Source organism: Corythoichthys intestinalis, chromosome 16 (genome assembly GCF_030265065.1).
Source record: "Corythoichthys intestinalis isolate RoL2023-P3 chromosome 16, ASM3026506v1, whole genome shotgun sequence".
NCBI classification, from domain to species: Eukaryota; Metazoa; Chordata; class Actinopteri; order Syngnathiformes; family Syngnathidae; genus Corythoichthys; species Corythoichthys intestinalis.
Window position 1 is genome coordinate 40,907,455 of NC_080410.1, and position 17,916 is coordinate 40,925,370.

General features: G+C 40.6%; 1 protein-coding gene across 3 annotated transcripts in view; it reads left to right on the forward strand.

Annotated features, from left to right (window-relative positions):
* The window catches only part of atp6v0a1a (ATPase H+ transporting V0 subunit a1a), a 29,700-nt gene that overhangs the window by 159 nt on the left and 11,625 nt on the right, over positions 1-17,916 (forward strand). For all 3 annotated transcript variants that reach the window (XM_057817156.1, XM_057817157.1, XM_057817158.1), the window contains exons 2-15: positions 935-1,105; positions 2,807-2,885; positions 4,433-4,530; positions 4,612-4,740; positions 9,520-9,602; positions 9,676-9,802; positions 9,896-9,978; positions 10,049-10,142; positions 13,005-13,217; positions 13,287-13,437; positions 13,508-13,647; positions 13,757-13,923; positions 15,043-15,133; positions 16,931-17,049. In XM_057817156.1, coding sequence (XP_057673139.1) covers positions 989-1,105; positions 2,807-2,885; positions 4,433-4,530; positions 4,612-4,740; positions 9,520-9,602; positions 9,676-9,802; positions 9,896-9,978; positions 10,049-10,142; positions 13,005-13,217; positions 13,287-13,437; positions 13,508-13,647; positions 13,757-13,923; positions 15,043-15,133; positions 16,931-17,049 — 1,691 coding nt within the window. In that variant the 5' untranslated portion in view covers positions 935-988. The remainder of the gene's footprint in view (positions 1-934; positions 1,106-2,806; positions 2,886-4,432; positions 4,531-4,611; positions 4,741-9,519; positions 9,603-9,675; positions 9,803-9,895; positions 9,979-10,048; positions 10,143-13,004; positions 13,218-13,286; positions 13,438-13,507; positions 13,648-13,756; positions 13,924-15,042; positions 15,134-16,930; positions 17,050-17,916) is intronic.

The window sequence follows — 17,916 nt, forward strand, 5'->3', positions numbered from 1 at the left end:
TTTAATTTTAAGATGCGCGCTGAACTATATGACGTTTTTGACTGCTGGCGATTGTATCTATTAATCAACAGGTGCGCAAAGTTAGCCACTAGCCCACAGTAATAAGTATCTATACGAAGCTAATCATGACGAATACGTGTTATGTTCCTATTGCTAAAATATTTTGCTTACGTAACTGAAAACAATAAATTGTGCTTGACAATGGAATTAACACACTCAAATAGAGTAACGCCCTTAAATTAGCTTTATTGTTTTGAGTTTTCCTACTTTGACAGGTGATGTAGCAATCGACCAAACAGTACAGGCGTACTATATTTTATTTAGTAACAAAGTAGTAGCCTTTTTGTGCTTCAATTGAGAAAGCTGTAGGCTTAATGGTGCACCATGTCACATGCTCCCTTTATAATCCTCAGATAAGCTCTGTGTGGTCATTTTACCTCACCACAAGGTGGTTAAAGTGGTTCTATGAGATAGAACAACCTTTCTTTTCTTCACCTCATCACAAAAATTGTAACAAATTAACTTGCACTAGAGATAGTAAATCCACACCAGCACTCACTATGAGTTATTTCTATTTGTTTCGTTTTATTAAGCATTTGCCAGCGTAACCACATTCCTGCCCTGATCATGGGATCAATGTGAAGGCAACCGGATTTTCTTTCTTGCGTTGTCACATGGCAACTTCTCGCAGGCTGCTGCTAAAGAGCACACAAAAATTACTCTCCATCATTCGTGAACAATCACACAGGAGTGCTACGCTGGGAGTTTAAATGTATAAGGGAAAAGCTACCGCCCTGAATTAGTAAAATTTATTGTTTCGCTAAACTTTGTCGAAGGTTCAAGTGAAAAAATATGAATTAACAATATAAACTGTCAAAAAGCAATCACAAAAAGTAAGTGGTTCACTCTAAAGGATCCGTACGATTTATTTCAGGTGAGCGTTTGTTCCCGGAGGGCGTGCCGGGGCACCCGTGGACCCGCGGCAAACATGGGGGAACTCTTCAGGAGCGAGGAGATGACGCTGGCGCAGCTCTTCCTCCAGTCAGAAGCAGCCTACTGCTGCGTCAGTGAGCTGGGCGAGATTGGGATGGTGCAATTCCGTGATGTGAGTTGACGATTCTAATGTGGATTATCCGCCCCTGTTCTCAAAACGGCGCCGATGTAGAGATAAGGTGCAGCGTGCTTGCCAAGAAATTGTGCATGCCTTGCCGTAGCATCTTGATCATGTGCTCACAGCTGACGCTTCTTTGCTCACATGAGCACGTCCAACAATCTCCAAGAGAAGCATTGTGCTGGTGATGGAGCGATGTATGCATCCATTGAAATAAATGCCATAATTGTTAAATAGTGGTTGCTGATAAACTTCAATTTGTTTTTAGGAAGGTATAAATGGGTTTGTGAAACGAGAGCCATTAGTTGAGGCCTCTATTTTTCTTTATAGTGGAAAGTGGGAAAGTAAGTACAATATTAGTATAATATACAACAATAGTAGAAAATGCAATTTCTGGAGAAATTGTGATGGTAGCTTTGCTTTGGCACGTAAACCTCTTGGGGTCACTTCCTGTTGATATCATATTATTTCCAAGTCATATCAGGTCACTTTCTGTCAATGGAATGGACATACATAGCCGTCAGTGGCCTGGACTCACATGGCCGTCAGTGGCCTGGACGTACATGGCCGGCAGCTGAATGCACGTACATGGCCGGTAGTGGAATGGACGTGGACTGGCATAGACGTTTATGGCTGTAATTGAATTGGACATACATGGCCGGCAGTGGAATGGACGTACATTGCTGCATTTGAATTGGACGTACATGGCTGGCAGTGGAATGGACGTACATGGCTGTATTTAAATTGGACGTGCATGGCCGTCCGTGGCATTGACGTGCATGGCCGTCCGTGGCATGGACGTACAGGGCCGTCCGTGGCATGGACGTACAGGGCCGGCCGTGGCAAGACGTACATTGGCGTCTTTGGCATGGACGTACATTGGCGTCTTTGGCATGGACGTGCATGGGCGTCATTGGCATAGATGTTTATGGCTGTAATTGAATTGGACATACATTGCCGTCGGTGGCATGGACGTACATGGCCGTCGGTGGCATGGACGTACAGGGCCGTCGGTGGCATGGACGTACAGGGCCGTCGGTGGCATGGACGTACAGGACCGGCTGTGGCATGGACGTACCGGGCCGGCCGTGGCATAGATGTACCGGGCCGGCCGTGGCATGGACGTACATTGGCGTCTTTGGCATGGATGTGCATGGGCGTCATTGGCATAGATATTTATGGCTGTAATTGAATTGGACGTACATGGCCGTCGGTGGCATGGACGTACATGGCCGTCGGTGGCATGGATGTAAAGGGTTGGCCGTGGCCCAATGACATTGGCGTCATTGTCATGGACGTACATTAGCATCATTGTCATGGACGTGCATGGGCGTCATGGACATAGACGTTTATGGCTGTAATTGAATTGGACGTACAGGGCAGTCATTGGATTCATGTGAATGTGATGAAAAAGTAACGGGAAGCTTTCCAAGCTGAAATATGTGTCGTAGGAAATGAATGAGACTTGTTGGCAAGCGTAAATTTTTGGCAAAATCTGAGTAGAACCCTGCGTGACATGAATTTTTGGAATATGTCGAAGTTTGAACTGAGTCGAAAGGTGAAAGCGTGTGGAAGAAGTAGCATACCCCAAAAGTCAGGAGAATAAGATTACAGTGAAGAAGAAAAAAGAGAATATTATAGCAAACCTACCATCAATTACGAGATGCGCTTGCTCATTTTCTCTTTTCCTTGCAGTTGAATCCTGACGTGAACGTTTTTCAGCGCAAGTTTGTCAACGAGGTGCGTCGTTGCGAGGAAATGGACCGCAAACTGAGTAAGTCCTCGTTAGAGGTGGGAACCTCTGGGTTCCTCACGATACGACTGGAGATACAATGTTCACAATAACTATTATTTCGCAACATTTCGAGAGTCCCAAACTTCAAGAACATGCATTTTACGGCTGCATCTATCGATTATTTTAGTAGTCCATTAATTGATGAACTAGTTTGTTCGAATAATCGAAATGCCGTATTGGCCCGAATATAAGACGGGCCTGATTATAAGACGACCCCCTCTTTTTCAAGACTCAAGTTTGAAAAAAAGAGTTTTTGAACACCAAATTAATTTTTATACAGAAAATAATACAGTACATCCGAAACAAATGATTATTAACAATATATTTGAGAGAAAAAGCATGTTATTTTGCCTCATACAAATCTTAATATCTGAACATTTAAATATGTAAACTAAAGTGCAATCACATTCGTAAATGAATGGCTTCTGGTTTTTGAAATCTAAATAAAGCAATCTATTGTGATAAAACAACAAAACTGCAATAACTGCATTAACCATCAAAGTGAAATCTATTTGTAACTAGTCTTGAAACAAATCTGAATAAGGAAAAACATTGCAGTAAAATAATGCAAACTGGTTAAACTTGAGAGTAGCTGAGATCTGTCATGACAGAACATCGCTTCAATGATATCTGGCGCCATCTAGCGTCGTGAATGGGTATAACGTCTAGACCGCGGATATAAGACGACCCCCACTTTTTCAGTCTTATTTCAATGCAAAAAACACCGTCTTATATTCGGGCCAAGACGGTATATCTATACATAAATAAATATAACTATAACCTAAATTAATAATGTTTTAAAAAAACAAGCTCAAACAAAAACTTGGCTTATGTTGGTCTTAACTGGGAGCAGCTGGATTCAGCCATGTGAAATTAGTTATGTCTTATTCACTGTTGCATCTAAAGGGGAGTGTATCCACCAAATCAATAATACTAAATGCAAACACTTTCAAAACAAACCATTACAAACCCACTTTAATGAAACGAATACTTGAAGCAACAACATTTTAATTTAAATCTTTTTTCTAAACTTATTTTTTCTAGTTAATCGATTAATCGTTGCCGGACCAGTGCATTTATCAAAGTTTACTCTGTTGTGACGTGTGTGCCTCCGTCCATCGAACAGCATGCGATCACTACGCCAGTGGTTTGCCACAAAACGCTCACTGTTGCGGCACCATCCTGGAAGGAGGGGTGTCAGAACCGACACCTTTCAAACAAAATTTCTTGAACCTCCAGGGTCATAAAACAATTTTGAAAGGCGTTTGCATACTTGTAGAAGGCACCATATTTTCATTCTGCCTTAACTTTTAAAAAAAGGTACTGGAAAAACTGGAAAATTGGTCTTGAAAGTCATTAAAAAGTGCTTGAATTTGCACATGAAAAAGGTGTACGAACCACTTCTTGAGTGCTAAGGAACCTCTCTTTAGTGCTACCACCCGCTGTTTTGGATTGTTGTGAATTGATTGCATTGTATTGGTGGAGTTTCCTACAGGAAAGCAAAAACAATGCTGTCTCATTGGCAGGGTTTGTGGAGAAGGAGATTAAAAAGGCAGACATCCCGATCGTCGATACTGGAGAGAACCCTGAAGTGCCTTTTCCGAGAGACATGATCGATTTGGAGGTGAGACAGATTGAGAATGTTAACGACAACTAACCCATAGGCTGTGTTACTCCCACTTCCTTCTTTTCTCTCGTTCCTCAGGCCACATTTGAGAAACTCGAGAACGAACTGAAGGAAATCAACACCAACCAGGAGGCCTTGAAGAAAAACTTCCTGGAGCTGACCGAGCTCAAGCACATTCTGCGTCGCACGCAGCAGTTTTTCGATGAGGTCAGCACACGAGCAGGCACAAACGGGATGTGACATATTAACACGCGTAACTTCTCATTTGCAGCCAAGTGTGTGTTTTTTTGCACCTTTGCTCTGACATTAGTATCGCTTGACCGCCTCCGTTAAAACCTGTCTTGTCTGCGTCTTTTAAGTTGTCTTAAACGAACTGTAATGAGCCGTGTTGAAGGTTAATCATTAAGCAGGGCAGGCTACCGTTTAGGTAATGGATCTCCCAATTCAGAAAAATCAAAGTTTGCAAGGATAAACTGGGTGATTCTCATGAAGCTTACCTATACTATGTATTTGAATATTTTAGGGATGTAGTCATTAAAACCTCAAATAATTCATATTTAGGCCAAGTCTACGTGCCTAAATTATTAATAAGGTATTTTGCAAAAACAATAACTTTTTCTGACGTTTTAGCCTATCATCTACACGCACATGTGAACAAGCGTTCTTAACTCATTCACTCCCAGCCATTTTCACCGGAGCAACCCCCTTCGCTTCCGGCCGTTTTACTGGATTTTGACTGATTTTGCAAGGCCCACAGAAAATTCTGTTCTATTGCTATATCAGTGTTTCCCACAGGATTTTAGGAGACTGTGGTGGGAGGGTCTCTGACCCTCGGGGTAGGGTGTGTGTATACATTTTCAAGCCTGGTGTATCTCTCTAGGGCATTTTGAGACCACTGAATGTAATATAAATTGCTGTATGCGGTGTCGCCGAATCGCGCCAAATGCAGCAGAATACAGCAGACAGTAGTCCCATAGCCTGGTACACCAGACTCAGCGGCAATATGTTCCAATACTGGTGCTGTGTCACCAGTAGGTAGATGGTGAGATAGTGTAAAGCGCTTTGAGCGCCTTGAAAGGTGGAAAAGCGCTATATAAGTATAACACCAACACCAATACGCGGTTTCGGTTTTACATGACCAAAAACACATCGAGTCGCTAAAACCAACAGTCTGTCTCGCGCTAGCCGTGTTGAATATGTTGAAATGTCTCTCGCTAGTTACTTGTCGCTTTACCCGTCGCGTCAGCCCGTCGCTGATTGGTCCGCTCCGCTGTCTATTTGTTATGGCTGGCTCCGCCCTGGAAATTTTTTTCTGCTGAATGGTGGCCAGACTCATACTCTCATAGCCAGGCATGAAAATGGGTCAGGGGTTAAAAAGGTGAGAAGGGTGTGGAGGAAATATGTTCCAGTACACTGTACACCCCAACAAAATATTGAGCTCTGTCGACCCACACTGTGTTTCAGCAGAGACCGGTGGAGGGGCGGGTGCTCGTAGATCAAAAGGGGCACATGAACAAGTATTTAATACACCTTAAAACAACATAACTTCAATTTTAACCAGCTTTAGATAATAATTGGCTGCGACTGTGACATACTTTAATTGGGAGGGGGCAACAGTGAATAGAAATTAAAACTGTCATCAACACATTCTGGCTGTGACTCAGTCAGTCTGCCTCTTTTCTTTTCTTCAACCTCTGCATCAAAACTTCCTTCCTCAACTTGTTCATCTGAGAACAAACCACATCAGATGGTCACTGAGCCACCAACAGCACAGTTTTCTCAAAACTATTATTTCATTATTATCCATACTTAACAACTCTAGCACCTAATGATTAAATAAAGCAATGACATAAAATCTTATAGAAAAATAACATTGTAATTGTGTTTATAATTGTATTTAATACCCGACTATCCTTGCAAACTTGTTCTTACCAGGTCTGCTATTCACCCAGCTGATGAGGTATCCACTGCCTTTAGCAGCGTCATCCAACTCCTTTTTTTATCCCTCAATCTCCTTTCCCTACGAGGCATGTCTATGTAATGAAATATAAATATTAAAAAAAAAAAAAAAAACAGACTCCCCGGTGGCTTTTAGTTTTAAAGCTTTCTTAATTTCTTTCTCAATAACGATGGAGGTAGATTTGTGTTTTTATTATTCAATCAAAAAACAAAGTTACTTCTATCAAAAACAAAGTTGCTTCAATCAAAATACAGTATATACTTTTAATCCCAAAAAAGTAACTTCAATTAAAAAAAAATGTTTTTGATTGCAAAAATAAATTTGAGACAAAAAAAGCATTTGAAAACTATTTTTCTTGATTGAAACAAATTTTTCCATTGAAGTAATGTTGTTTTGCGTTTGGGCCACATTTTGGCTAGGACATTTGTGTCTTTATTATTCAATCAAATAAGTTGCTTCAAACAAAAAAAATATATATAAAAAGAAAAACTTTGCACATGTGTCAATCACCGTTTAACAAAGCCTGAGAGGGTTTGAGTAGACTCACTATGAAGCATTTAATAAAGCCAAGCATTTTCTTACTACTTTATTCTTGTTTAAAAATAATTCGGTGGCGCAGTAACATGTTTAAAACTTATCATAATTCTTACATTTTGAAGTGCTTGAAAACCATTTATAAATGATACTTTGGTGAAAAAATTGAAAAAACGTTTTATATATATGTATCTTTTTTCCAATGTAAAATCTGAATAAATACATTGAACACGCACAAAAAAATGGGGGGGGGGGGGGGGCGCTACTTCGCGGTTTTCACTTATTGCGGCGGGTTCTGGTCCCCATTAACCGCGAAAAACGAGGGATCCCTGTATTTCTGAAAAGCTTTAAGCAGCAAGAGTCATTCCCACCACTCGTCAGGCCGGTGTTGTGCCGACACCGGCCGTCAGCTCAAGTCCCAGCCGAAAATAACGCGTCTCAGTTGGACGACGGGAGCGATACGAAGCGCCCCCCTCCATCCAAGAGCATGCCGCTTAATTTGACTGAACAGTGTGTTTCTTCGTTTATATTACCGCTAAATACACAAGCTTGACGCCAATTTAACGAGAGCTATTTTTTTTCATGGGAGATTTGGCTAGCTCTGGCAGTGTTCAACGCGAGCTGCAACGAATGGCAGTAACTTTTTTATATCGCAAAATGTGAAAACGATTGAAACCATTACTCACCAAATTCAATCTGCTGGCAAATACAGGCAAGTGTTTATGCTGCGCTCTGGTCTGCCCCGGTGTGGATAAGGCCTGCTTTTTGTTTTCGCAGCTTTGCAATGCAACCAAAGGCTCTCCGAGCACTCCCATGTACACGTAATAATGGAACGCAGCTTGGGCCGATGATTGGTTCTCGTCAGCGAAGCATCTAGAAGGATTTGCTGACTGTCCAAGTGTCGCTTTTTTAAAGAACCGATTTCTTAAGTGCTCAGTTTATGTACTAAGTTAATCACATGATGATAATAATAATAATAATTAAATAATCAAAATTATCGCGTTAACGGGCGGTAATTAATTTTTTTAATTAATCACGTTAAAATATTTGACCCAATTAACGCACATGTCCCGCTCAGACAGATTTAAATGACAGTAGAGTGAAATGACCACTTGTTAATTGTGATTTATGGAGTTTTGCCGCCCTCTGCTGGTGCTTGGGTGCGACTGAGTTTATAGGCTTCAGCACCCATGAGCATTGTGTACGTAATTATTGACATCAACAATGGCGGGCTACTAGTTTATTTTTTGATTGAAAATTTTACAAATTTTATTAAAACGAAAACATTAAGAGGGGTTTTAATATAAAATTTCTATAACTTGTACTAACATTTATCTTTTAAAAACTACAAGTCTTTCTATCCATAGATCGCTTTAACAGAATGTTAATAATGTTAATGCCATCTTGTTGATTTATTGTTATAATAAACAAATACAGTCCTTATGTACCGTATGTTGAATGTATATATCCATCTTGTGTCTTATCATTCCATTCCAACAATTTATTTTACAGAATATATATATAATTTACAGAAAAATATGGCATATTTTATAGATGGTTTGAATTGCGATTAATTACAATTAATTAATTTTTAAGCTGTAATTAACTCGATTAAAAATTTTAATCGTTTGACAGCCCTAGTATAAATACATTTTTGGGACACTGAAACAATTAAATAGAACGTTTTTTAAACAATTAAATAGAACGTATTTATACGTTTTTGGGAGCAAATGAGTTAAAAACTGCGTCCAAAATGAAGATGTGCAAATTCTGTGTTTGTGGTGCCATCATGTGGACACTGATAACCGAAGATTTACCTGTTGGAAACGTCACTTACTGCGACCAGTATTACCTCGTTGCTGTAATCTGATGACTTTCTTTGAGTAACAAGCAATCTAACGCGTTCATTTTTCAAACCAGTAATCTCATTAAACTTAGGTCCCTGAGTGTTGATGCGTTACCATTGTGTTATTGCCTCAGAATGTATGTAGAATGAAGAATATTGTAGTCATGTACAAAGAGCATTTTGAATAGAAATTGTTAGAAAGGTTCCCGCTCGTTTCCATGATAACCGCTCATATTTACTTCCTGTTTTGGTCTTGAGTCACTCGCGCTAAGTGTTTTGGGACTGATAAAGGCGTGTGCAGCGAGGTTGCACATTTGCGCGGAGTGCAGCCACCTGTTGAGATGAGGGAGTGATGATCTGTGTGTGTCCAGGAATGAACGTGTGTTTTTTTCCTTCATTCTGGAGGGTTCCGGCAATAGGTTGGAGCTGCTTGGCCGTTGTGGAATAACACGTTGGTGCTCAACCATGCAAATGCTTCCATGTTGCGGATTACACTTTTGTTTAGGAATAATTTACTCAACAAAAACTTATCTTATGTTAGTCTTAACAGGGAGCAGCTGGATTCAGCCATGTTAAATGAGTTATGTCATATTTACTGTTGCTGCAAGAAGGCAGTGTTTATTGGTTTGTTGTAAACATTTTGTAGATGGAAGACCCCACTCTGCTGGAGGAGTCGTCCACACTTCTGGACCCCAACGAGGTCAATCGAGGGGCTCCGCTCAGGCTTGGGTCAGTCCCGCTACTGGAGATTTTCCTCATCGGCTCAACAATCGTACAAACAGCTACTTTGCGTATGCTACAGATTCGTGGCTGGGGTTATCGGAAGGGAGCGCATCCCGACATTTGAAAGGATGCTTTGGAGAGTTTGCAGGGGGAATGTGTTCCTGAGGCAGGCAGAGATCGAAGACCCTCTGGAAGACCCTACTTCGGTCAGCCTGAAAATTTTGTTTGGCAGTTTATAACAGTTCCCTGGCTTTTTGATACAAATAAAACATTAATCATTGCGTTTAATGTGTCTGCAGGGCGATCAGGTCCACAAGTCCGTCTTCATCATTTTCTTCCAGGGAGACCAGCTGAAGAACAGAGTTAAGAAGATTAGTGAGGGGTAAGTAAACAAAACCAAACTGTTTCTTATGTACTTGCTTTGCTTATGTGTGTTGTTCCTCTCCCCACAGCTTTCGGGCGACATTATATCCATGTCCAGAAACACCTCAAGAGAGGAAAGAGATGCTCGCAGGTGTGAACGCTCGCATCGATGACCTGCAAATGGTAATCTCATGAACTCACCGGCTGCCCTTAACAATGATGGATGAACCATATCTGCTCTAAAAATGAACTGTCTTTATGTTAACTACACAGTAACTTGGGGGGAAAAAAAGAAGTCTGTTCTTTTTAATTTTTTTCAGCCAAGCCATTCAGCTAGCAACACAGAGAGTTCCACTACTAATATTCACTAACTTTGACCAGAACTTATTCAGAACTGTGGATTTACTGTACCACAACAACGAGAACTGTAACATGTAACCTGATCAAAGTATGCATGTAGGAATTTTAATTCAAAATTTCTATATATGCAATGTTTTCAGTATGTAAGTTGTCAGAGAGGTCCACCGCTAATATTAAAAAACCTTGGCCAGAACTTATTCAAAATTGTTAAGTTACAGTACCACAAAAACAAGAACTGTAACCTGATCAAAGTATACATGTAGGACTTTGAATTCATTTTTTTGAAATATTGGTACAGTAAAAATATATAGTTCTGAGTATGGGATTAGTCAGAGAGGTCTACTACTAATATTTACCAACTTTAGCCAGTACTTACCGTAATTTCCCGAATATAAGGCGCAGCCGTGTATAATGCGCACCCCAAATTTACTTGTAAAATCTAGGGAAAATTATTGTACCCGTTTATAACGCGCACCCTAATTTTAGCACCAATAATTAGAAGAATACAAGAAAACAGAGCTCGTCTACAGATACAGAAATGTAATTTTACTGACTGGTGAAACACAGCACAAGCATAGCACATTGGTAGTTCAAAGCATTACCATAAACTGAGAATATTTATGGCAATAATATGATTTGACAACTGGTCCAACTTACCAGACTCTAGGAGAAAACAAAACAGATGTGACTTTTCTTTTAAAGGCTGCTGTATAACTTGCTCATTTCATCATGATGAATAAATGTTTCTTCCATGGATTGATAAGGTAAAATGAAAGTGAGAACGCAAGTTGGAAATCCGTGAGAGCTCATCGCTGTCGACACGACAGTAACAAAATTCGCTGCCCTGCGACGTCAACAAGAATGGCGACCTACTAGTTAAAATAATTTTACAAATTGTATAAAAACAATAACATTAAGAGGGGTTTCAATATCAAATTATAATAAATTGTGCTGTCTTTCTATCCCTGGATCCCTTTAAATCCCCAAATTCTTTACAGATATGGACGTAAAACAGTCTCGATTCTTGGTCAAAAGCAAAAAAAAAAAAAAAAAAAAGTGCAGTTAGCGTTTATTTTACGTAAAAACGTCGAAGTACAATGCTAGTCTGTTAGTGAATGTAGAAGCTAGCAACCGCCTGATGTAAACGGAGCTTTTCCGGCGAAAATTCTTGTCAATAAATGCTTAAAACCCCGAATTCTTTATAGAGATGGACGTAAAACAGTCTTGATTCATGTTTAAAAGCAAAAAAAAAGTGCAATTAGCATTTATTTTACATAAATCCTCCGAAATATAATGCCAATGCAGTAGCGGCTAATTTCTCCCATTGATTTTTTTCTCAACGTTTCAAAATGCATCATGGTACGAAAAATATAATACTTACCTTAAATCCTTGAACAAATCACTCCTAAGACAATCCTTCCTGTTTGTAATCGGTACAGCTTTTGATCTTTTTCAGTAGAAATCAGGCGTTAGAATGCTGCGTGCGTGTTTGTGAATAGCTCCTCTTGATGTGGGCGGCCCCCTATTGAATGCGAGACGCAGCGCATGACCGAGCTGAGCCGTCAATACACTATGAAGTCTATGCCTCGCTACTTCAAGCTTCAAACTTTGTGCCTGCAGTCCATCGCGGATTTTTTTTTCAATAATAATAAAAAATAATACCGTATTGGCACGAACATAAGACGGCCCTGATTATAAGACGACCCCCTCTTTTTCAAGACTTTTTAATTAATTTGAATACAGAAAATAAGTACAGTACATCTTAAACAAGTGATTATAAAAATATATTTGAGAGAAAAAGCATGTTATTTTGCCTCATTCAAATCTTAATATCTATTGTGATAAAACAACAAAATTGCAGTAACTGCATTAACCATAAGAGGGTTGCTTTGGCCTGGGGAGTCAAGTTCAGCATTCGCTTCAATGATATCTGGCGCCATCTAGCGTCGTGAATGGGTATTAGGTCTAGACCCCGAATATAAAACGACCCCCACTTTTTCAGTCTTATCTAAATGCAAAAAACACTGTCTTATATTCGGGCCCATACGGTAATACAGATGAGCTGTCCAGAGCCGATCGCGTAGTCTCCCTCCCTCTCCCTGCTCTTTGTTGGTCAGGCAGTGAGTGCACTGGAGTTTCATTTTAAGGTAAACGAGTATTGACAGATGTTTAATGTTTGAAGTTCTTCTCTGGCAAGATCAAAGCGCCGCATTCGTCAAACATCGTTTAACTTGTTAAACAGTTGCTGTGGCAACTCATTGAGTGTAAGTGAGCAGCTTGGATTTGAGTATACACACTCAATGAAGCATTTATTAAAGCCAAGCATTTTTCTTCTCTTTCCAATGTTAAACCTGAATAAATACATTGAAAACACACACACACACACACAAAAATGGGGGGGGGGGTGCTATGTCGCAGTTTTTCACATATCGCGGCAGGTTCTGGTCCCCATTAACAGCAAAAAAACGAGGAATCATTCTATTGTCACAGCCCTAGCATCTTTGGCATAGTACCACTTAAAACTTAATAAGGACACACAGCAACAATCTTCCTACTGTTGTAACTGCTTTATTGTTATTTCATAAATGACCTCTGTCTGCCACTGACTGTGATAGACATCCAATCCATTTGGACATGGCAGTCAAACATGCTTGTATTAAAACGCTACCCCCTTCCGAAACGAAGGTTCTGAATCAGACAGAGGACCACAGGCAGAGAGTCCTGCAGGCGGCGGCCAAGGCGGTGCGCGTGTGGTTCATCAAAGTGAGGAAGATGAAGGCCATCTACCACACCCTCAACCTGTGCAACATCGACGTCACTCAGAAGTGTCTCATTGCGGAGGTGTGGTGTCCCGTCTCCGACCTAGACTCCATACAGTTTGCTCTGCGCAGAGGCACGGTGAGTCGCTGGATTATCAGGGGAAAAAATTGATTATTTTTATTATTAAAAAAATATTGTGCTGTTTAGGAGAAAAGCGGCTCCACGGTGCCTTCCATCCTAAACAGAATGCAGACAAAGCAGACCCCTCCTACCTATAACAAGACAAACAAGCTCACTTCCGGATTTCAAAACATCGTCGACGCCTACGGAATCGGCAGCTACCGCGAAATCAACCCAGGTATGCCTGCGTTTTCCGCTCGCACCTTGACATTCTTTCATCCGTGTCCTCCCGTTCATCACCACTCCAGCGCCATACACCATCATCACCTTCCCCTTCTTGTTCGCCGTCATGTTCGGCGACCTGGGCCACGGCGTGCTCATGACCTGCGCCGCTCTCTACCTCGTCTTGCGAGAGAGCAGGCTGATCGCCCAAAAGAATGACAACGAGGTATCCGCCCTCACGTGCCATGATCCACTTCATCGCATTCATTCTAAGACGCGCGTATCGGTTTTCCACTGAACCGCGCTTTTGTTGAAACTTTGGTATTTCGTGTTAGATGTTCAGTATGGTGTTCGCGGGGCGATACATCATCCTGATGATGGGAATCTTCTCCATCTACACGGGTATCATCTACAACGACTGCTTCTCCAAGTCGCTGAATGTTTTCGGCTCGGGCTGGAGCGTACGGCCCATGTTTGACGCCCGCGTGGGAGGCAACTGGACGTAAGTGATATCTCAAAACATGGCGATACAACCATTATCGATACATGGGTCAGGAAACCATTCTAGTGCTGCAACGATTAATCGATTAACTCGAGTATTCGATTAGAAAAAAATATTCGAATTAAATTTTGCAGCTTCGAGTATTAGTTTAATTAAAATGACATTGTAATGGTTTATTTTGAAAGTGTTTGCATTTAGTTTTATTGATTTGGGTGAATACACTGCCTTCTGGTCTGCCTCAATTCACATGGCTGAATCTAGGTGCTCCCTGTTCAGACCAACATAAGCTAAATTTTGTTTGAGTTTTTTTTTTTTTTTTTTTTTTTTTTATGCATTCGTAATTTAGTAATTATAATAATGGTAATAGTAATAGTATAGTAATTTATTGGTACTAGTATATTTAGTCTATTTTTGTGGGAATATGTGTCTGAACCATTTGTTAAGAGCATTGTAAAAAAGTTAGCATTTAATAGCATTTAAACTAGCGGAGTTTTGCATTGTAAGTTAGCCAATTGTTCTTCTGTTGTACATAGATCACTTATTTATTTTTTATACCGTTTGAGGCGCAGCTCAGGTAATTCAATTTTTCATGTTCGTTATCCGATTACTCGATTATTCGAACTAATGGTTTATCGATTAATCGACTAGTAAAATAATCGATAGCTGCAGCCCTAAACCATTCATTCATTTATTAATCCATTAGTTGTTGCAGCCTTACTAAAATCAAGTTTAGACAATAAGAAATAAGATATCCGAAAATTGTTGTTTTCCAAAGTAAAAGCAGATATTTGTTCATGTCTTACTTTGACTAAAGAAAAATATAAAGACGAAATCTGATATTCACGACTGAGAAGTTACATATATGTTACAATTTCAAGAATTTAGAGGTGTTTAAGGTGAAGAAGGTCGTAAACGATTAATCTACTTTCAAAATAGTTGTCGATTAATTTGTTCATCGATTAGTTATAGATTAGTTGATTTTTTTCTGTTATCCCAGACTAAAAGGATAAAAGGAAACAAATCGACTAATCGATTAATTGTCGATTAATAGATTAATTGTTGCACCTCTAATCTCTAGTGTTAGGTTTTATGTTGTGTTTTTCTTTTTGTTGTTTTCAGGACTGAAACACTTCAAGGCAACAAAGTTTTGCAGTTGGATCCAGCCATAGCTGGCGTCTTCAAGGGGCCGTACCCAATAGGAATTGATCCGGTAATTTCTATGCTCCTGTGGGCAAAAGTATTGGGACATCTTTTATCACGACCTTAAGGAAAGAAGAAAACATTGGAAAATTTTCAACTGATAGTGTTGTGCACTCACTTAGCTTATCCGCTGCCATTGATGGGAATGGATGTCTAATTCATTGGAACGGGGTGAGTTGGCAGTGATTCCCTACAACCAATGACTTAACTCAGGGTTGTCGTAACGTAAGGCCCATGGGCTAGAAGTGGCTAGCTTGCCTGTAGCTCATTCATACAGAATCGCATGCTTTTATTTTGACGTCGGCACAGTAAACAATGAATTTGTTTTTTGCGATCGAGTGCGCGCACTACTGCACTTGGCGCAGTTTCGTGTCCACTGTTACATTCGTTCATCCGCCTACTCCCAGTCAAAATGGCACCATCAATGGCAGCCAATGAGTTAACAAGGAAGTGACACAGAAATACCCCCAAACCAAAAGGAAGTGAAACAAAATCAACAGGAAGTAACCTGGAAATGCCAAAAAAATCAGTAGGAAGTGATCCAAAATTCAAAGAAAGTGACCCGTAATCAGTTTTGTCGCAGATTACTTGAAAACGTAATTATGGATTACGCCTCAAAAAAGTAATCTAGTTACTTTACTGATTACTTTATTATCAAAGTAATAAAGTTACTCTAAAGTAATCAGTTACGTTTTACCAATTTTTCTCCCTTTGCTGCCTCAACATAAGAATGACAACAGAAAAACGTCCTCACATGGAATTGAATTTTTCACATAAGGCTTAATCTTCGAGTTAGCGGCGGTTTAATTAGTCGATGGAGTTGATTTCAACCACCATTGACTCGTGCTAGCTTATCCATTAGGGAGCCCTGAAACTAACAAATAACTGACAAACTGCATGGAATTTGTTGAAATCAACTCCACCGACTAATTAAACCTCTGCTAACTCAAAGATTAAGCGTAATGTTAAAAATTCCAAACTTGGGGTTAACAGCATCTCAGTGCCAATGTAAAACAATGCAAATTGACTGCACAATAATCAACAACACATAAATGAACTGTGCAATTAACAGTGCAGTAAACACACAAAGGTGGGGCAGGCGCGAGTGCGCGCGTGCAACACGGAAGTACGCCGTACATACACGCTGTCAATTTGGTCACAAAACATGCCAGCAATGAAGCACTTTACACTCAATGGGACTTACAACACTTCCCAAAAATGCTAAACGAACACGTCACCTCATGGCATAAATGTGCAACAGGAATATGATGTAAACAATGCTCGCCAATGACTATCCGCCGTTGCAAAAGTTACGAAACGGCCACGCATGTAGCGGCTTCAATTGCTGGAACCCTCCAGAACGAAGGAAAAATAGTCGCGTTCAGGCCTCTCTAATCTTTTCAAATAGGAGAACTTGCACAATTGGGGGTTGACTAAATACTTATTTGCCCCACTGTAGCTGCACTTGGCTCGAATGTGCACCCTGCGTTAGATTGCTCGTTATTGAAAGAAAGCAACTAACGTGTTACCAAGTAACGCGTCACTTAGTAGCACGTTACTTACAACACTGCTTGTAATAACCCTAAAATCACAAAGAAGTTACGCAAAGTTCTTGACAACGATAGATGTCCAATTTACTTAAACTGGGCTGTGGATGCTCATATTTCAGTGCCATTGACGGCGCTAGAAGTCCAGTCCATTTCAGTCAAAATGGATTGGAGGTCTTGCGCCATCAATGGCAGCCAGTGAGGTATCTTATTTGGTGAAAAATAAACTTCTGAACACTAATAAACACCTTATCATTCAGATCTGGAATATCGCAACGAACAAGCTGACGTTCTTGAACTCCTTCAAGATGAAGATGTCAGTCATCCTGGGTGTCATCCACATGCTGTTTGGAGTCACTCTTAGCCTCTTCAACCACCTGTAAGTGTTCAGGCATGAAAATCTCTCACCTTTCGGCGAAATTCGCCGTTTTGAAGTCAAAAAGGGCGACCTACGTGAATTGCGTAGATCCGAGGAGAAATTCTTTTTGGGAGGTAGGGCGGGGGGTGTTCGGGAGATTTTATTTAATTATTATTATTATCATCATGTGATTAACTTAGTACGTAAACTGAACACTTCAGAAATAGGTCCTTTAAAAAAATGACACTTGGACAGTCAGCAAATCCTTCTAGATGCTTCGCTGACGAGAACCAATCATTGACCCAAACTGCGTTCCAATATTCCAATCGCGCGCACTCCTTACGTGTACATGGAGTGTTTGGAGAGCCTTTGGTTGCATTGCAAAGCTGCGAAAAAGCAGGCATTATCCACGCCGGGGCAGACCAGAGCGCAGCATACAAACGTGCCTGTATTTGCCAGCAGATTGAATTTGGTGAGTAATGGTTTCAATCGTTTTCATATTTTGCGATATAATAAAGTTACTGCCATTTGTTGCAGCTTGCGCTGAACACTGCCAGAGCTAGCCAAATCTCCCGTGAAAAAATAGCTCCCGTTACATTGGCATCAAGCTTGTGTATTTAGCGGTAATATAAACGAGGAAACACACTGTTGAGTCAAATTAAGCGGCATGCTGTCGGATGGAGAGGGGCGCCTCGCATCGCATCGTTCCCGCCGTCGGCCTGAGACACGTTGTTTTCGGCTGGGACTTGAGCTGATGGCCGGTGTCGGCAGAACACCGGCCCGACGAGTGGTGGGAATGATTCTTGCTGCTTAAAGCTTTACAGTGATCCCTCGTTTTTCGCGGTTAATGGGGACCAGAGCCCGCCGTAATAAGTGAAAACCGTGAAG